The sequence below is a fragment of the Labrus bergylta genome, chromosome 14, assembly GCF_963930695.1.
Source record: "Labrus bergylta chromosome 14, fLabBer1.1, whole genome shotgun sequence".
Taxonomy (NCBI): domain Eukaryota; kingdom Metazoa; phylum Chordata; class Actinopteri; order Labriformes; family Labridae; genus Labrus; species Labrus bergylta.
The window spans coordinates 2,723,938-2,745,691 of NC_089208.1; the positions used below are offsets into that span (position 1 = coordinate 2,723,938).

General features: G+C 41.4%; 1 protein-coding gene across 2 annotated transcripts in view; it reads left to right on the forward strand.

Annotated features, from left to right (window-relative positions):
- Nucleotides 1–21,754, forward strand: part of tmem132e (transmembrane protein 132E) — a 449,773-nt gene that overhangs the window by 415,094 nt on the left and 12,925 nt on the right. For both annotated transcript variants that reach the window (XM_065962848.1, XM_065962847.1), the window contains exon 7: nucleotides 7,594–7,873. In XM_065962848.1, coding sequence (XP_065818920.1) covers nucleotides 7,594–7,873 — 280 coding nt within the window. The remainder of the gene's footprint in view (nucleotides 1–7,593; nucleotides 7,874–21,754) is intronic.

Sequence of the window (21,754 nt, forward strand, 5' to 3'; positions counted from 1 at the left end):
AGACCAGAGAGAGAGACCAGAGAGAGAGAGAGACCAAGAGAGAGAGAGAGAGACCAGAGAGAGAGAGAGACCAGAGAGAGAGAGAGAGAGAGAGAGAGACCAGAGAGAGAGAGAGAGAGAGAGAGAGAGACCAGAGAGGAAGTTGGTCTGGTAGCTGGAGAGGTGCCAGGGTACTTCCAAGGCACTGCAGAGTTGCCCTTGAGCAAGGCAGCTGAATTCAGCACAGAGCAGACAACACTTATCAAAATGAATTTGGCTTTTAGGGGTCTCCATAACGGCTTTACATTTCTGTTCAAATGAGGCTCTCTCATTTCTCCTGATCTGTGTTAAAAGCGAGAGTTGTGTTTCCGCTGCCCTCAAGGTGGTCTTGAACGCTGCTCATGAATTATTTTAATTTTTGAAGACCAGGCCGACAAATCGTGCATGTTTTTTGTTTATTTAGTTTCAGGGCTCCACTGTTGTAAGTTTATCATCGATTGCAGCGAAAACAGAAAGAAATACGGGAGAACATGATGGTAATGGTATTTTAATGTTGTATTGGGGGGGGGAACATCTAATTTGTGTGAAGATACTAACTTTTTTAAACTCTTATTTTTTTTGCTTAAAAGCTCCCGTGAGGACTTTGATGATGGATTTAAAACACTCAAATACTCATGCTCTCTTTATGACCAACCAACAAGACTTTAAGCAACATGATTCCTTATTTCTAAGTACAACCTGCCAAAACAGCAATTTTTATATTTTTCCAAGGCAATGAGTCCCAGTGAGTGATATGTTAGACTGTAAAAAGACCGCAGGGTTAGATGTTTAGTCGGTGAACACTACACACGTTCACGTTAACTTGATACCAGAATTTTAAACTTTTAATACGACACCAGTAAAATCCAAACGATGTCGATATCCATTTCCAAACCACGGCACACAAAACTTGTGATTTTTTGATTTCCAACCTGCACATTGAGCTGGTTTAGAAGGTTGTCACAGAACAGAACCCAACATTTGACATTTGACATTTGACATTTTGGGGATGTTTATGCCTTTATTTAAAGACAGGAGAGTAGATAAAGCCAGAAACTAGGGAGAGAAAGAGAGTGGGGAATGACATGCAGGAAAGGAGCCACAGGTCATACCCGAACCCTTACAGGACTATAGCCTCCGTACATGGGGCGCACACACCAACCACTAGGCTATTATTATTGTCGCATTATTGTCAGGGGTTTGTGGGCAATTTCTCACAGATAGACGGGGATGTGTATCTTGGTTTGTTAGCTTGATGCTACACATAATGGAAAATGCTGTTAACTGGCTAACAGAATTAGCACAAGAACATTTTGTTAAATTGGAAATATTTGGCTTGGTCCAATGAGAAGAAACACAGATCTATTATTCTCATGTCTGACACTGAAAGCTGTTCTCAATAAAGAAAGATTCGAGGGCGTAATGAGAAAATGAACGAGCCGTTGCCTCTCAGCATTAGAAATAAAACATCTTCAGATGCAGATAGAACAGCACCGGTGGGAGATTAAGGTTGTTTCGAGCCATGACCCCGATGAAAAATGGCGTCTGAGGTTAAGAAACTCGAGCTCGTTAGACTATTTCCGCATTCTCGTCATGCATGGAGCGGTAACAAACAGGCCTGCAACCCTTCATTTAGGAAATGTTTAATGGGAGCATTAACACTCACGCGGGTGGCTGCTGTCGTCGCTGCCGGAGTACATCACCGCAGACTCAATCCATTTTTACCCAAGCTGAATACAAATGGTGCGTTTAAGGACCCTGTTTGAAGAATTAAGGCATTTTGGAATGACCCCAGCGTGCTTGGAAACATCTTGCATGGCATCGTTTTTCACAGATCCCCAATGGGCTATAACGGGCTTTTGGATGGTTTATTATTTTGACATGCAGAATGTGTCTTAAATCCCACTTTAGCGCCATTCATTTCGCTTTATTCATCCATTGTTACAGGCCCGGCTTATTAAAGTAGAGCCCTTTGGATGAGGAATCACGTAGGTGCTTGGATCAGATTTGTGAGCTGTTGAGTTAGCTTGTTATTTTGAGCGGTGTTTGTCGTTTGTCCAGGGTTAAGCAGGCCCGAGGGTTCGCAGTCTGTTTCTTAAGATGTATCTCCTGCATAACAATGGAACCTTTGTTATTCATAGTGCAACAAATATCAATAGGTGGGCAAGCAAATTGGCTTGGTTTTAAAGTTTGTTTCTAAAAAGTATGTACCTCTAGAATCCCGCCAACCCATTTTCTATGCATATAACGTCCCCCATTGCCGCCATGAAAACAGTAATCAAAGACCCCTTGTGCGCTATTTTAGGTTGTTGTGATTGCCACAAAGCCGGGGCCAGAGGAATTCATTCAGATGCAGCTGAGGTATTTCTTTTCCTGCATGCTGTCATTTGGATTTACCGTGTGTATGTAATTTTCTTTCCCCCTGTAGTTCTTCGCGGCGTTGGGGCACCGCAGACAAAGACAGCTCCCATCATTCTTTACGGTGCCAACATCAGGCTATTAAAGCCGCTGATACCGACTAGACCGGCCATCCCACAAGAGTCTTTGTTTTTTAGTGATACTCCTGCTGGAGGTGTCGGATACATCCTGTGATGTATGGAATATAGCATTTCTTTTGTTTATTCTGTTTTCTGTGGTTCTATCACAGCAGGGTGACATTCACGTTGTGATATCTTGATTTGAAACGCCTTGTGCGTTTTTTATCTACTTTATTTGAAGGCCTATCTGTAACAAGTGATATTCATCTTCACATGAAATAGATGAGTTCTTTCATCTTTAATTTTGATGCAGAGTCAGTCCATCACCATGGTCTTAGTCTGGAGAAGTGATAAGTATCTCATAAGAATGTATCGCATGTAAAAGATTCATATGACATTTGTTGTTCCAGATAGTTCACATATTAAATGTAAGTCATCACATGTGACAACAATGAAAAAGACTTCTGTTTTAATGTCTTTAAGGGAGTTTTCTCACTCAAAATCCGGCTTGTTTTTTTTGCTTCAAATTACAACTTTAGCTAGCCCTCCAGTGTCACTTCAAGAAATTGGTGGATAGCCTCCTGGTTTGATGTGCCATCCAAGTAAAGTAACTTAAACCATTTTCACACATATGGAAATCTCCTGAAAAACTGGATATTTGGCTACCCAGAGGGGCTTTAGGCTAAGTGTGAACGCAAACAGCCACATTTTTCGCGCAGACTTTACCCGGAGTTTCTCCGCTCAGACCCCGAGTATTTTATCCGCAGAAAGTCAGAGTGAGCTGATGTCTGAACGCGGCAGAATATACCCCAGAGAATTCAATTTGAGCCAATGGGACCAGAGTGATGTTTATATACAGTGACTGCATTATTATCCGGAGTACATATGTGAAAACGGCTTTAGTATGAAGGGTGCAGAAACTTGCAGAGGCCATGTCATGTTGGGATAGCATTTCTTATTTACATAAACTTTAACCAAGTGGCAACTGTTAAAAAAAAATGCGGCCAATGTGGAACTGCAAAAAAACGCAGTTCCTCAAGTGTCCACTTGAGGCTGGCTTCAAAAGCCCAAGAAGTCCCATTAACACACATGTTAAAATGCCCATTTAACCAATTCCTTCTGTTGACTTCCACCATGTTTGTTCTAGAGATTTCTATCATAATGCGAGATATCATTATTTGATGTCATGTGTAGGGCTCTCACTTTTTAACATCTAAGTTTAGGCCAGACCAAAGCTGCAGAATATCACAAGTTGGGAATATGAGCAATTTAAGTTGAAGAGTCTGACCAGCTCTTGTTCGCAAAATGATTCAGTCAAAACTCACATTTTCTAACATAAATTTGACATTCTTATGTTGTATGCATTTGTGATTTATTTAAGGCCAAACACAAAGTTTATCACTCGGGACTTGACTTGAACTTGAGTGTCAAGACTTCAGACGTCTTTCTGACACCAGCGAGGTCACAACCACAAACTGGGTATCAGCCATTAAGAAACCGATGCTGACAGCTGCCTTCAAGACGAAACCGGTCCAAGTCCGCTGCTCTGAGACATCAGAGTGGCAGAGGAGAGGATTTACGAGACATCCTCTGAACCTTCGAGGATAAACAGTTGATCTGGCATAAGATAGCAGATTCTAAATGTGTGGTTTGTTTACAATCATAACGATGTGACAATAAATTAGCAAATGTTTTCAAAGGCTCTCTAAGCGTTGTAAATAATACACAAAGTAAGACGGGGAAAATAACTTTCATGCTATGCAAATGTAGCTTGTTAGTCATCTCAAACACACTCCAGTAACACCAAATTGCAATTATTTGCATTTGGCTTTGCTTAAGCTGCTTTCCTCTGTGATTGTTAGACTGAATTATTGTCTTTTCATTAACTCCTCTCAATCCTCCCCTCTCTCTCCGGCTCATTCTCCCTCCTCTCAAAAATATCTCTCTGACTCCATTACACAACCTCTAACCTCTCTCGCTCCAACCCTCGCCTCCTTAACTCTTTTATTTATTCCTTCCGTTGCAGCCTTTTCATCCTACATCCCTTCACTTTTGCAACGTGACACATTCTGAATCTTCACGCACAGCATGCTCTTTGGCCTGCAGTGGGCCTTTGCTACAGTGCAGCAGAATTGCTCACTGGCTGCATGATCCAGAAACATGCTCTAAAAAAGGAAAGGACGTGTAATCGGGCGGGCAGCCCTGTGTGCACTGAAGCCTCAGCTTGTACCTTTTGTATCAGAGACTCTAATAAGAACAGACAATATTCTTCTCGAGGAGGAAAAAAAATCTCAACCTTATTTTCAGGTACAGACTCGGGGAAGGTAAACTTTCACTGACCTGAGCCAGAAGTTGTGAAACTCCTTGACAGAGACAGAGTGCTCCTCTGCCTCTAACTGAACGAGTAACTGAGTGTGAAGTCTATGCATCTGCTGTGAAATTAACTGGCGTACCCAAATAAAGCAGCAAAATCCATGTCCTGAAGCGACGCTGTTCTTCTCTAATGCATAGATACCGACAAAGACACAGAGCTAAATGTCGACTGGAGGAGGGGAGCGCCACACAAACGATTAGGTTTAGGATGTGGTTTAGGTCAGCTGTTCTAAATTTAAAGAAAAAACAGGCACAAACTTTTAGTGATCTGTGAGTCTACTAAGATAAAAACAGGGTAGGGATCTTTTGTTTATGTTAGATTATTGACTTCATCTCCCTTTGAATTAATATTTGAGACATATTAATGATAGGTAATTAATCCCAAAGTGTAAAATTGCTCTTTTCTAATCACAGTTATTGCTGCTGCAGCTTGATGCTGTTTGCATATGTATTGTTTTACTGACTGTATACATGCACAATTTATGCAGTGTATAGTTGCACTGACTAATACAACCAGACGGTCGCTTCCCACCATCGTTGGGGAGCAACTTCCATAGTGTTTCCATGCTACTGAATTATACATATTGACTTTGCCACGTTGTCTTAAAACCACATGGTGACGGGGAGCGACTTTGCATTTCTTATTCATCTTTAAGTCGCACATTCATCCGACCATACAAACAGACGCGTTAAGTCCATGACCCGAGTTTAATCAGAGTGAAAAGAGGTTCATGAGGTGATGTTATCACTGCTTGAATGAACAGCGATATGCAGGTGAATCCAATGACTCATGAGAGCCTTATTGGAGGCCCTTTTTTACGCCAAAACATTTTATAAAACCACCGTCGCAGAGTTATAAGCTGAGCAAAGTGCTGAGACATTAGGGAGGAATGATGAGGTGTGGAAAAGTTGAAATGCGAGCATAAATGAATAACCATTCCTGTACTCGGGATGCAACATCGCCTCTTGGCAGTTGAGGGAGTGGTTTCCGAAGCGTTTATGAGACCTTGGTAAAGAAGTGCTCAGCCTAATAATCGGACCTCTGCCTTGAGTCGATGGGTGAGATATATACTTTGTCGGTGGCTGACAGGGCCCGCTGCATCTCCTGAATCTCAAGTCGTTCAGGGAGTAACGTCAAAGCACAGATTAAGCAGAGGAGTGCTTTTTAAGTAGGAACTGGCAGATTATCAAACCTGCTGGGGGACGTTGGGGTATCTCATACATTTGGGTTGTAGAGCAGATTGCGCTCGGTAGGAGATTGCACCTGGCATGTTTAACCCCGCCGCCCAGGACTCCTGTGAAATAAGAAGGGCAACAGTCCAACTTTTCTGCCTGTTATCCCGTTCCATGCTGGCTCAGAGGACTTTTTTCCTCATCGCCACTACATCAGAAGAGATAATGGGACGGAGCTGTGTGGAGTGATGCCGAGTTTCTCATCAGTGTTATGATGTCAAATTACAAAATGAGTGGGGACCCTTAAGAACAGAAGGCGCAAAATTGAGATGTAGCATCATGCCACAGTGCTGGGAGTAATTTAGCAGCAGCTGCTCGTTTTAAAAGAGTGACAAGTTGTGATTGGTGATCGTTTCAAGTTTTCTAACATTTTCATAAAGGGTTCTCAATCTTTTTAGTGGCTGATTCCAGGCAATTTTGCCAAATCTTGGCTAATGAGTTAGGCCTCTGAAGTTTTTAACTCCAGTTGCCTTTTTTGCAAGAAAACTCAACAGCTGCCTAACTTTGGCACACTCTAAGTTCATGAGTGGTTTAGGACAGTGCTGCTACTTCATTTTCAATTTCCTTGCTACTATGAAGAGGAATCTTTAAATGGATAATATGCAACATTTTAAACATTAATACAGCAGATATCAAATTTATTCTATATAGTCTCTCTAAATATATCCTTGAGTAATCACCACTCGTTTCAGCTGCTCCCCTCAGGCAGTCGTTTTAGAGTACCACTGGCAAAAAAGAAAACTTACAGAAGCTCTTTTATTCCCACTGCAATACGCATTTTAAACACCTGTTTTTACCTATTTAGTGTACTTTAAGCTATTTATGACCTAATGTGAGTGTTAGTGTGAATGTTTGTATGTTTTCATGTTGAGCCTCAACAAAAGGTAATTTTCTGTCACAATGTGATCGACAATAAAGTTTTTTGAATCTTTGAATATTTACCAAAAAGACTGAAGCGTGAAACTCCCTCTGGGTTTGTTGTTCTCAGCTCTGTGTTCAAACTGATGGGACAGCACTTCCTTCAGCTTGTTAGTGTTTGTGGACTCCTCGCTCTCAAACTGTTAGCCCTTTCACCATGTGTTGGAAGAGAGACGGCCCCGCCCACTCAAGGACGCTGTTCATGCAGTAATGGTGAAGTATCCTCGCAAGAGTACAGTTGCAAGAGAACCAATGGGCCTTCGATGCGAACTGAAGAAAAATATGTTTCTGGTCTAAAATACAAAACTGAAATGAGAACTGAATTATCTTTGGGCTGCATATCAGTCCTACAAAAGGCTGCACCCGGTTGAAACACTGAGGGAGGGGTGGGGGAGGATGGGAATCGATGAGTTGAAGGGCAGAGGATGAATGGCCAAAGAAAAGTTTTGTTTTGATCTGAGAGACTGGCGCTTACGGAGCCACATCTACTGGACATCTACTCTGAATGTCACATTTTGAACTTTCAATGTATTTTTTTCTTTTCATTTAAATCCTCATTTCTCTTTCCCCCAAGGAGCACCAGAGACAGCGACGCAGACGAAGAAGACGACGAGCGCCGTGTTAGTCGAGGATGCACCCTGCAGTACCAGCGGGCCTTGGTCAAGGTGCTGACCCAGTTCCACACCACCTCAACAGAGGGCACTGACCAGGTCATCACCATGCTTGGGCCCGACTGGCAGGTGGACGTTACAGACCTGGTCCAGGACTCCCTGAAAGTGGCCGACCCCAGAATAGCTGAGTTGGTGGACCGGACGGTGTTGGTGGGTCTGGAGCTGGGATCCACTGTGCTGAAGGTAAACCCACTACATTTTATTTCTAAATGCTGATCATTTACACAAATCAACAGTGACAAATGACCCGTCTTGGGAAGACGAATGATGTGTCGGAGTGAGAAGCGAAACAGGAAGACATGGTGTTCCTTTAACTTGCCCTCCACAGTCACCTCACCAAATGAAGATGAGCCAAAGAGATGAGGGGAGGAGATTTTAAGCATAGAGATCATTACTCTTGCTGAGTTTACAGCCGCTGTTGGTGGCCAAAGAAAATTGTTCGTCTGGAGATTGAGATCATGGCTGGATTAAAAGATAAAACAGTTTTATTATTGGGTTTTGTTTTCCTAGCTTTAGACCTCGTATGCTTTGATAACGGCAACAATGTATTTACCAAAATATCTTGCTCCAAACCAAGTAGCCGAAATGGATAAAAGTAACTGCTATAGTTCAGCTTTAACTTGGAATGGGCGCGGAGTGGATTTTTAAATGTGGAGATCTTTGAACCAACATTGGAAGCCAAATAATAAATAGATGAATTATAGATGGGTCTACAGTGGATTAAACCAACCATTGGGGCTAACTCAAGGATTAACTCATCTCGACGAATCTTGGAAAGGTCTCCATGGAATGAAAAATGAATGGAATCCCAATCAGTCTAAGTAAATTTGACTATGGTGGTTACCACTTTGATGGTTAGCTTTTTCATTTTGGGAACATGGTGATGCATTCAAAACAAAGTCAGATTAGGCAAACAAAATAATCAGAGAGCTTGGATTCAAGCCAAGTGTTTTTCCAAATCTTCTAAAGCGTGGGCACCTAAAATCGCCCAGGAACATTATGGCAATTACTCTAAATTCATGTTAATAACCGGTTGACTATTTATAAATCTGTCCCCATGGTTTAATTTCAATTGGTCATGTCCCCAGAGCTTAGAAATACATTGTGGGTGTACTTGGGATTTTAGAATGACCTATGAACATAACACAAAGCTTTTAATAAAAAAAGATTCATCCTTGAACTTCAAACAGATTTATACTGTCTCTCTGTAAGTGTACGCCACTGTTGATGTCCACTTCCTGACATGAAGCCCATTTAAATGCATCAGCCGAGACAGGTTCAAAAGTCCTTATAAAGGAAGCGGCACAAAGTTATGACTCCCGGGCAGTGATTTACAGATGCCTCACTGGTCATTTATGGGAACGGAGAGAAGTAACGGTTGGTGAGAGTGTTGATCGCCATGAAAGATCACAGTTTCAGCCTGTCAGGGGAAAGAATAGTTGCCTGATTGATGCGTCTGATGATGGAGAAAAAAGGGAAGAACGATATAAGTTGCCAATCCATCATTTAAAATGAGCAATGGATCATTTGTAATCTGTTGAAGGGTATGAATAATTATACATCCATTTACCACCAGAAGGAACTTGCCACACTGGCTCATGGCGATTGTAAACAAATAAATTTAATTGAATGAATTCATCCATCAAACAGCTTTATGTCTGAATGATCTCGAACAATATGGCAGAGCTGGTGTGGAGATGTCGGATTACTCAAAACAAATGTAATTGGAATACAGTGATCCAAAAGAAAGGCTTGGTGAGGCTACACTTTTGCTCATTTTGAGCTTAATGTCAGCCTAAACATGTGGTGCCAACACAGGTATAATGATTACATTAGGGCGCCTCTAAAACCAGGAAGTGAGTTAGCATTTTGGAACCATGGGGACGTTTGCCCCAAACTCAATGGGTTTTCTTAAAAGGGTTGGTGGTTAGATGCATAAAATAAGGTCTGTGGTTAACACAAGCAAAAGAGATGTTCTTGTTTTGTTGAACCACATTGAACAAGTTAGTGAATACCCCGACTTTGGAAATGTTTAAGTTTTTACGTGTCCTTCAAAAGGTGGTTGCTAAAAAGTGGCTAAATGAGACTACAGTGAGGTTGTCGGGGACATTAAACGTCATCATCTCTGTTTGAAGTTACAAGTAGACACACACTCTCCTGTAGGTTTAATTTTTGAGTTAAGGCAAAGATTAGGGGAATAAATAATTTAATAGGCTACGGTTTTCGCTAGCTAGTCAAAACTGCTAGTTAGCTTATCAGAGACATCCTGAGATGTGGTAGATACTTTGAAGCCATGTGACCGTGGTGTAGTTAGCTTGTAGCATAACGGTAGCTTTTTGCCACTGAGCTCATTTTCTGTAGTGATCCAAAATCCAATGCAAAAATTCCATAGGCTATTTTCCAAAGACCCCATGATGATGCTAACTTCTGGGTTGGCCTGCAAAAATACATCATTTGGTTTCCTTTCTATAGTGACCGTATTAGATTAGCATGCTAAAGTTAACTTATAAGAACACAAAGTACAGCTAAGGCTTTTAGTAAAATCATCTAAATTGGCCAGAGATCTACTCCAAAGTACGAGTAATAATCTTTTGGAAATCAGGGGATCACAAAAGTCATCAGGATTCATCCTCTGGTCACAATAGATGCAACAAACCTTTTGCATACATCCAGTAAGGATTGAGATAATCTGTCCCTCGAAGTTATATGATTAACCCTTTGGGCTTCATGACTGTCTGCATATTTCAAATCGTTGGTTGATAGAACTGAAGTCAGAGAATCATTAAAAACCATTACGACTCATTTTGGATGTCTGTACAAAGTTTCATAGCGATCCCTTAGAGACCGTCAACATGGCTAATGAAAGTAAGGACAGTTTATGTGTATTTACAGGTGGACGCCGCTCCTCATTTTCTCTGTCATAAATCAAAGTTACCAGCAGGCCATCACTGCATTAGGTCAAATGATTACTGTTCACTGAGCCCAAATTGAAACTCCAGCTGCCTCAGTCCCTGCAGGTATGGACGCATTAATACAAATGTGCAGGGCAAATTATAACACACCTTAAACTCACATCTTAAAAAAAGATCTCTGCAGTCTCTTCGAGCAGTCAACTTCACAGACTAATGGCTTATAAAACTCCCATGACAAAGCAGCTATAGTAAAGGATCCCCAGTTAGCAGAGCCTATTTAACACTGAACAGTGAAATGATTATGCAGATTCTCTGAAGATGAACAGTACACACCTCAACAATGGACCTCTTGCTGAAAGTCTTCATCTGTCAGAGGATTTAAATGAGTCGTTGAGTCTTCAGAGACTGATTCAAATTGTCCACCAGCTCATGAATATGGATGAGAAAAAAACAGCAGCTTTTGTCCACTCAACACAATATTCCAGACGTTCATTTGATTTCTCTCTCATTGGAAGGACGGTTGAGGATTATTCCATGAATTGTGACGATTTTCTTTGTTAATTTGGACAGCTCTGTTAATTTTAGACACACACAAATAAAGACATCTAAGGTTAAGAGTTAAAACTATAAAGATGACAGAACTCAATTATTCCATGAAGGGTTGGCTGATGTTCTTTGATTATATCGTAGAGTGATGACTTTCTTAAAATGTACAAAACCTGAGGGGAGTTTTGGGGTTTAATTCAGAGGATTACTGAACAATGAGCTGCTTCCCCGATGTGAAAAGCTTGACTTGGAGAGAAACCACTGTCAGGCCTCTGAGAGATTATTTAATTAACGTCTGCAAACATCCACCACTCTTCCAGAGACAGACGGCAGAACGGAAATAAATTTGAGTCTAATCTACAGAATCTTCAATCTTATAGTTCAATATTTGTCATTTGGTGTATGAACAGTTTTAAATGTGTATTTCCACAGTGGGATCTCTGTTTAAATGTTAACTTTTCAGAATCACTTACAGTAAAGGATCTTGGTGGCATCTAGCAATGAGGTTTTAACTAACAAGGCTGCTTTCCATCAACTGTTCTAACTTAAACCTACAAGGGAAATGCTCGGTAATGTGTATTTAAAGAACTAAGACTCATCCGTTTTAGACCCTCAGATTAAACTGGTCCAACCATCCTGTACACAGGAATTGAGTTGATATCTTAGAAAAACCAATGTAGTCCACTTGGGTCGTAGTCATGGCAAATGGATGGGTCACACAGGTCGTCTTCCAAAGAGAAAGTGTTTCATGTTCTTCATGGAGTAGGACTCTCAGGAAACATCTCCCTGTACGAGAGGGGCACAAACAGACACCCCTCACCTGTCCCTTCCCAGCATGTTGAGCCCACCCTGAGCAGAACTTCTCTACTTATAGTTCTGCGCTAATGTAGAAAATGTAGGTGCAACTCGGCAGACTCAGTGGACAAGACCTGCTCATTCTCAAGATTCAGAGACCTCATTCTTAGGTAACAAAAACAAAATTGTCCTTTTCAGTTAAATCTGGAATATAAGCCGCACCAGTGTATAAGACGCAACCTGTTTTGGGGGGGTCTTTCAGAGGGTTAGACTGTCTTCCTTCATGATGATTTCTATGGGTTAGGGTTAAGTCTACAAAGTGCAGTTTCTGTGAAGCTGTGTAGTTCTATTATCTGTTTTCACCATGTACACTTTGCACTCCAACTAGCTACCGGTACATGCTAACACAGGCTGCAAATACGCTGGTTACTCGTTGTCTTTAAATGAGTATTTCCAATCAAACCAGCACTCCAAAAGGTTTATCTACTTTACAGTATACTACCGTTTTCTTTAGATGCAGGAGTATGACCTAATGAGGGGGAAAGGCAGTTAAAAAAGTGGACCTTTCGACTTTGTCTAAAATGTTGGTTGCATTCTTAAAAACATATGTAAGGGCGCCAGTGGCATGGCGGTTAGTGCCCGCCCACCCATGTATGGAGTCTGTGGTCCTCAAAGCGGGTGGCCCGGGTTCGAATCTGACCTGTGGCTTCTGTACAGCATGTTGTTCCCTACTCTCTCCCTCCCTGATTTCTGACTTTATCCTCTGTCTCTGAATAATGGCACAAAAAGTCTGATTCCAACCCAATATTGACAGAATTTTAAAGCTTAGCTGCTATTATGTAGATATGACCGTAAGACCCTACATTACATACTAATGAGGAATCAGTACTTCAGTAATGTTGCATCTGTCTGGCTCTGTATAATTCCTGGTATTACCTCATTTTGGCTCAAATTAAATTGCATGCATAAGAAGCTTGTGAAAGACAGTATCAGTTAAAAATGGCCGACAGTATGTCCGACATCAATAAAGAAAACTTCCAACCAAAATATTATTCACAATTCAGAAAGAAAAAAAAAAATCAACCGTGACCTGTTTGGTGTGGACTTAAGTGACAGATCAATTAAGTCTGGTTACGCTTTGACTTGAACAAGCTCTGGCCTTCATCTCGTAGAAATGATGGGCGTTTTTCATTATACTTTCCATCAGTGTAATGAACACTGACGAGCGCAGAGACGTATCCATGCCTCTTCATGCTTGTTTGCACAAAACTCAAAGTGCGTCCACTCCAAAAGGAATGAATGATGAAATACAAATGTAATACCCCTCGAAATGCTGGGGAAAAAACTAAAATATAACCCTCGAGTTCAACTTTCAGGCACTTACAGAGCCTGCTAGCATGCTGAAAAATAAATAGGTGCAACAGCAGCAAAATAAACCTCTACATTCTCTCCTGCAGGGCGAATTAAAACGCATCAATCTGCCGCACGTCCCTGATAGTCACACCCATAAAAGTGATGCTTTTTTGGGGGACATGTTCAACTTTATCAGATGGATCAAAATATAGAGAGAGGCAGACGAAGGGGAATGACATGTGAGGAATCTCCCTGAAACGGGAACAACTGTTGATGCAAAGGGGAAGTCCTCCTTAGACCGGTCCATCTCATTTCAAGTCGGCTTGAACGGTCGAAACGCGCTAAGATGGCAAATTCCTTTGACGGATTCTAACCCTAAAATGGGACATGTGGCACATACAAATGCCATCTTCACACTTGAATATGAAAAGCAAATCATTTTCTATCTCACTCATTTAAATGAGAAATTAATGTTTTCTTCTGAATATTCTGCTGAAAACTGCACAACAGTGACACTCATATTCAGCTTTGTTTATATCATACATGCATTTTTTTCTATTAAAAAGCCAAATTTCCAAAGGCTTAAAATGTGCACTTTAACCTTTAGTCCTTTTTTCAAATCTATAATTTTTCATAAAGAATGCACGAGGAACACATTTGACTTTACTATGTATTAAAATGTCTTATCTTTTCCAGTTTCCACTCCGAGAGAATTTCCAGCGGCATGATTTTTGTGCGTTTCTTTCTTACAAACAAAGATAAAACAACAGTCTATTCTCTTCACATTTCAGCGGTCCCAAGTGGCTTCGAGTAAAAAGCGCTTGAATCTCAGAAAGGGTGCAGTGCTGTCGGGATGCCGGGTTCATGTAATGTCAGATTCTGTTTGATAAGATTTCCCTCCAGTCTCCCAATCAGACATGAGACATTATTTTTAGGGCGTACAGTTTGAATCTACAGTGTCTCAATTAGTTAGACGAATATACTCTGCACTCCATTCATCTTCGTGATCAAGATGTGTTTTTGCATAAAATCTAAAACTTTTAACCAGCGTGACTTCTTTTATAAAGTCTGAAGTTTCAAAATAACTCTACAGATATACACTCTACTCTACACTGTAACTTACACTATAACTGTGGCGTCGCCTCACGTCGCCTCAAGTCGCCTCACGTCGCCTCAAGTCGCCTCACGTCGCCTCATGTCGCCTCACGTCGCCTCAAGTCGCCTCAAGTCACCTCAAGTCGCCTCACGTCGCCTCACGTCGCCTCACGTCGCCTCAAGTCGGCTCACGTCGCCTCACGTCGCCTCACGTCGCCTCACGTCGCCTCAAGCCGCTTCAGTCTTGGCCAAAAAATAGCTGGAGACTTTTCCCGTTAAGATTGGAAGCAGGGGGGTGATGTGATAGAAGCTGCAAAAACGGCTGAATTTTATATTAAATCAATGTGGTTGGTTGAAAAATATCAGAAATTTAGTTTGCAATTTTCTGGAAGGAGTTGGTGGTGGGTCCTGAGGCTAGACGAGTTGAGAAACACTGCTCTATACGATGCTACTGGAGAACAGAAAACATCATACAGCAGTTTAAAGATGTGCACAGTGATTGCAACTGTCGCGTTCAGACAGTCTATGGTCGTGCAGCGATCGCAGGGAATAAACGTCACCACCCCCTCCTACTCTCTCAAGGTGAATTCTCCTGATTATATCCTGCTGCGTTCTCACATCAGCTCACTCAGACTTAATGCAAAAAAAAAAATACTAAGGAGCTTGCAGGAGAAAGTGAATAATTTGGCTGTTTGGGTTCACACATGAAGCTCACCCTGAAAACTTTAAGAGTTTTTCAGGAGTTTTGTGCAATTGGAAAGCCACACAAGACACACAAGAGGTTTTACTATTTTCTTGTTTTTTAATTTCCAAAAACTGCAGACTACCTCCTTCACACTGTAAATTCCCAAAAAAGATTCTTGTCATTTTTGTACTGAAATGTTGCCACTGATTTGTGCAATTTAGATAGTGAGCGAGAGTTTCTGTCATCCCTCTCGTACACACCTGTCACCTGAAAGAGATATATTTTTATAAACCTTCTGCAATTCTAAATAAACAAAGGTTGTATCATTTAATAACATGTGGTATCAGAAAGTGTTAAAGTGTTGAACATTTAGCAGGTAACAAGCACTAGCATGTGAGTGTGTGCTCAGCCATGTTTAGTGCAGAGGCTCATGCTGGTCAGTGTCTTCATGCTGCTCCGACTCCTCATTGATCACCTGTTAGCATTAAGCGTAAAGGAAACAGCTCCGCCACTACCTGTGAAGGCCCACCGACACGATGCCCCCCTCAGCAACAGTGACTGAACGAGGAGCTCCTGTATTTGAAGAATACGTAAAGTGTAACTACTTTTTGTGCTCCACTTCACCTCCCCCTGTCTGCAGCAGCAGCAGCCATGACAAATTCAGCTGGGAGCTGAGCTGGAAGGAGCTACACGACTAAAGCTGACCTTTCCTCGCAGATAGACATGGGACACATTCATCATTCATTACTGGGTGTAGCTGCGAATCTATATTTATTCCACATTGTTACGTCTAACCTGAAATAGCTCCGCGTCTCCTCTCCTGTCGTCTGAGGTTCGTCTCTTTGGGATAAAAAGCGTCTGCCCAAATTAGTTGTACTACTTCCATGTGTGAGGTCCTGTCTTTGTGACTTATTTAAGTTTTAAATAAAAAAAGTCAGGATCTTCCTTTGCTGCCGTTAATCGTGATTAACTGATGAATGTGAACCCTGTGTATAAATTAATCATTTGACAGCCCGATAAATTATACATCTAGCACAAACATTTGATGAAAATTGTGTTTGTCCCGAACTTCTGCATAACTAATATTTCCATTTGCAGAAGCTGTACTTTCTGTATTTACTGCTAATGAGCTAAAAGTCAGCATGTTAGTGTCATTATACACAATGCTGCACAATGCAACCCCGAATGCTTAAAAGCAGGGTTTGTCATTTTTATAAAACTAGCATGATTTTGAAAGTAGCCTCAGTGCTCGTCTGCACCTGGCCCCTCCCCTCTGTGCTCCCTCTAAAGCCACGCCCCCTCACTTACATGCATGAGCGCCGTTGCTCTAGATGTGGACCTCAGCTCATCGCTTTGAGTGTGGGCTATTGCACCCATGAGGTAGAGAGCGAGCAGGGAGACCGGGAGGCGTCTGATTGGTTCATCAGATTGGTACCTCGTGGCAGACATTGGTGGAAGTTTTTACAGACTTACAAACTGATACAGATGATGGATTTTCTTTGTTCCTTTTTCAGAGAACATGAGTTATTAATGTCTGTCAGGACCTAAAGACAATTTACACCAGAATCTTTAAAAAGTGGATCTGGAGGGCGTTACCAACCCTGCCTTTAATTTTGAGTCATGATTTCATCCTTTAATATCAGTTAAACTAACACTCCCTCAGCCTACACATACTAGAAGTAGTAGCCCCTGAATGTTCGATGGGACTTCTCCTTCCGAGATAGCGGGCGAATCTATGAAATCAGTAACTGTGGTAAAAGAGAAAATGAGGCAATCTGAGGGAAAACGACAAAAAACCCAAATTGCAGCACTTCATCAGCAAATACTCCCTGGAACTCATAACAAACATCTTGAATTGATAACAGTTGGAGAGAAAATCTTTCTCCAGGGTTTTCATTTTTAATGTCACATAACTTGTTTGAAGCCTAATTTCCCCCCTCCTCCCCGCAAGTGCCAGCAGTTTGAACACAAGTATTATTTTAGCAACAGAAGACTGCTTTAGTGCAAATAGAATAAATGTGCGGCCACATCGGACTTGGATAATTATTCTGAGACGCAGAACTTGCATCACAGATCGGCTCAATCAACCACCAACATCTCTGCACTCTGCACCAAAGTGTCTGCATCTCATTTAAACCAATTTTAAAAATGCCTTTCAAGCTTTTTCAACCCACCTGAAACACCAAAACTTTATTCCCTTTAGTAAAGTCATCAGTCAAATCTTACAATTGAACTATTTTCAGCTGAAGCATCAAAAGAAAAAAGTGACTTAATTCAAACTCTTAGATCACTTGGGATGCTTAACTTGGTGTCGCCCAAAAAAAAATGAAGATTGATGATTTGCACATTAAAGTAGAAATGAAACATGCATGGCAGACCATGCAAGGGAATGGATGACAGCTCTCTAACTCAAGGTAAATAGCCTCAGGACATTCACATTTCAGATGCTACAAAACCTTGGTGTGACAAAATGGATCGGCAATCGTTTTTTTTGATGAAAGGAAGCATTGGGAAACAGTCTCAAGTGGGAGAAAGTTATCAGTGCCAAAGATGTGAAATCCATCCCATCAATGGAACATATGGATAACAGCTCAGAGGCGACAACAGTCTGCCATCATTACGTCTTTGTACTTAACCATTGTATCTACAACAGCGCAATGTTGGTTTTTTTCCGATTTCAGTCACAATGACATGTTTAGGGCGGCTGTGGCTCAGTGGAAAAGTCAGTCGTCTCTCAACCTGAAGGTTGGGGGTTCAATTCCCAGCTCCTGCAGCCTCATGTCCAATGTTTCCACAGCGAGCGCCGCTGTCCGTCTCTGGAGCGTGCCAGTACACTCTGCTCCGTTTCAAATACGCTGCAAGTTTATTTTGAACGGAGTACGCTTCAAGCTGAATCTAAAGGAAAACCGGAACAGGAAGTCAGACAAGGAAGCGAACAGAGCGTCCGGTCAATTTCAAAATAAAACACAAATACGGACTCACATTGTAATTTTCATCACATTTATCAACCTGACGTCAAAACAGGCACCAAATGAACAACAAAACATCCTCAGAAAGACGAAGCCAAAGCAGGTCAAAAAAAAAAAGTCCTCCCTCCTGTGTTAGTTTTGGTAGTGAAGCCCAACTACTGCTACTAATAACATGTGTTTCTGTCCAAACTCTACCAGTATGCGTTTTATTCCAAATGAGCTGCCTGGAGGAGGAGATTTTCATCTTCTTTGGCTGTGCTTTAATAACAATAGCAGCACCATGGCTGCAGCTGTGAGACTGATACTTCTACATAAATCACATTATCCCCTCTGCAAAGTGGGCTTATTCTCAAAGAGAGATGTTCACCCTTATTAAAACTTGCACAGAATATAAAGAAGTGGATCATGGATCACTCTCTGGATTTGTAGTATTTGCTCTCAGAGTCTGTTTCTTCCACTGTTTCACTGTTTCGTCTCTTTTTTACATCTTGCTGGTGGGAACTACAATAAGACATCTATAAATATCACTGGGTATCAGTCTGGTGTGAGAATGTGAGCATGGCTGTTTATTAGTCTGTGTTCAGGTAGATTTGGAGTGAATCATCCAAAGCTGACTGTGTCGACTTTTTCCCGGGCAGAAAAGAGCTAGCTGTGCGCCCGCTAACACTTGCATGAAGCGTTTGTGCGCTGAAAAGAAGAGCGCTGCATGTCCGTCCTGTCTCCATGACAACAATCTGTTGACAATGGCCGCTCCATGACCGACACAGCTCTGTTACTTTTCACTGTCGTCTTGATATTTGAGAACGTTTATTTCCTGATCTTTAGGCTACAGGGAATATCAAACATTTGGAAAAGTGCGCCGGTGACATCAACAGCGTCTTTCTGAAAAGTCGAAAGATTTTCAACTCGAGCCGCACAAGAAAGGTGGAGAAAAAAAAAAAAAGATGCTGGGTGCTGCGCGTTTTCTCAAGGAGGCCGCTTTCTGCTGCAAACTCTCTCTACTCATTGAAAAGATGCTGGCGCTCAGAAAAAAACATGCTAGGTGGACTTAGGGCCTAAAACTGGTTTATGTGATTTTGAGGTTCCTGTGTGTTCAAACTGCAGCTTTACAAAAAACAGACAGTGGGAGGTTCAAACATTAATACCAAACTGGTGCTGCAGTATCTGGTTAATTAACCCTGAAATCAGGAAACAACAGCTCGGGAGTTAGCGCTTCACACATCATGATTCAGGTTTCATCGTGGATCCTGACCTCCCCAACCAACACGATTAGTTTCTGTGATCAAATTCTTTTCTTCGGGACAATCAATGCACAATGTGCTGTGTCTTTGAATCATGTTTTGACATTTGTACCAAGCCGCAAATATTGATTTTAATAGCATTAGATTTTCTTTTTAGTCACTTTAATTGGCCTGTGAAAATACCAGGAACGCAGAGTAGCAGAAAATCGATCGTAAGCAAACAGTTTTTGTTTGGTGGAATTCTCTCTCTCTCTCTCTCTCTCTCTCTTTCTCTCTATCTCTCTCTCTCTCTCTCTCTCTCTGACCTCAGTGGAATTTCTGTTTTCACATGTTTCTACACAGACACAAACTTTTGTTTTAACGATCTTTACCTCTATTATCTCTCCTCTTACTAAGACTGCATCTATCCAAAGACAGAAAAAAACAACAACTGAACAATCAAGCTAATAGGAAAGTTTTTGTTGTGGCAGAAAGCGGCTCCTGTAGTGAGAGTTATCCATCATGCGAGTGAGTTGTCCTCATGAAAACTTTATAAGTTTATTTATGCAACCATTTACTATCATGCCTTAGGGTTTTTTTTTTTTTGCATGCACACTTTGTATTTGTGTGTGTGTGTGTGTGTGTGTGTGTGTGTGTGTGTGGCTGTGCTTGTGGCTACATCTCCATGTGTTTGTGTGGTTGCCCAGTGGACCATAATTCTCCTTTCTGGCACATTAATCCATCACACACAAACAATATGCATATGGAGGGTGGAACCTGACTGAAACTGAAACATTTTTTGATGCCGCCCAAAAAGTATTTTCCAAATTTTACGCACTTTAGCATTCAGGAGGATAAGTTTCTACAATAAACTCTAAAACAGTACATTTTGTGCGTCCGATAATAATGCAGCACACACATAGACATGCAGCGCTCACAGTGTGGTGTGCAGAGATTTATTAAACTAAGTAGGAAGGGCAGGGAGGTCGAGGTGCTGCAGCAGAGACGTATTCATACACAGCCTCAGAGCAGCTTTTTTCACTGCAGACAGCAGCACTTAATTGTTTCCCGTCATTAACCTCTGTAGGCTAAGAGGACATTAGCAAGCAAGCAGCATTATAGCACTCTTATGGCTGTGCAACTCAAAGTTTGACAACAATCATGAAGCCAATGTAATTGAATCAAGCCGTGGTGTTGTAACAAATGCATAACACTCAAAATAAAAAGTGAAGATGATGAATTGATTCTGCAATGACAAAGGTTTCAATAGAGCTCCACAGGAATGAGTCCTAAAACCAGGAAGTAAGTTAGCATTTGAGCGCCATGGGGTCTAACGTCTAAAAGTCAACGGGGATTTTGAATGTGTTTGTGGTTAGACTCCTGAAATAAGGTCTGTGGTTAACACAAGCTGAAGAGATGTTGGTGTTTTGTTAGAGCACATAAACTACGTTAGGTAATACCTCCACTTGTGAAGTTTGAAGTTTTTACTCGTCTTTAAAAAGGCGGTTGCTAACAAGCGGCTAAATGTGACTACAGCGGTTGTCGGGGACATTAAAGGTCATCACGCCGGACACAGAGGGCGGGAACTCTCTCACTAGTCGGAGATGTCTCCTGTAGGTTCAATCTTTAGGTTAAGGTGAATATTATGTTAGTAAACTATTTATTAAACTACGTGGATTAGTTTATCGGAGATCATCTGAAGCATAACGCTAGTGACGTCACAATCATCCCACCGTGGTGTAGTTAGCTTGTAGCATAACGTTAGCTTTTTACTTCTGTCGGCCGCATTAACGCTTCAAACATCATAAAAATGGCGTTCATCTGTGAAGATTATCCTGCTGAACAAAACGCCTACGCTTCAGAAACGTGTGTTTAACACAGAGATTATTTTCTGCAATGATCCAAAATCCAATGAAAACATCCCAGAGGAGGATTCTTGTTAGACCCCCATGGCGATGCTACTTCAGGGTCGGCCTACAAAAATAAGTCATATGGTTTGTTCTCTATAGGTGGCAAAATCAAAGAATGCTCAACATTTCTTTGCCTGCCTGTTTTAGGGTATTTTCACACCTGTAGTTTGTTTGCTCTGGTCTGAATCATCGACCAATTTGATGCATAATTGAGATGAGATGAGATTCAACTTTATTGTCATTACACATATACAAGTATAGAGTAACGAAATGAGGTTTGGCATCTCACCAGAAGTGCAAATAAGCAGAAAGTGCAAGAGTCTGTGCTATGTACAGTAATTCTGTGCTATGTACAGTAATTGAGTGCAAGAGTCTGTGCTATGTACAGTAATTGCAAAATTTACAGATGTAGCCAAAAGAAGTGAATTATGAGGTATAGCTGGATGGCTGGATTAATGGGATGGGATTACATCAAGTTGTGCTTGTGTTCACACGGGGACATTTACAAAACGTTTGATGCACGTCTGAATTTCTTGCAAGAACCTTTTTTTTTTTTTGAGCTTTTGAAAATCACATTTT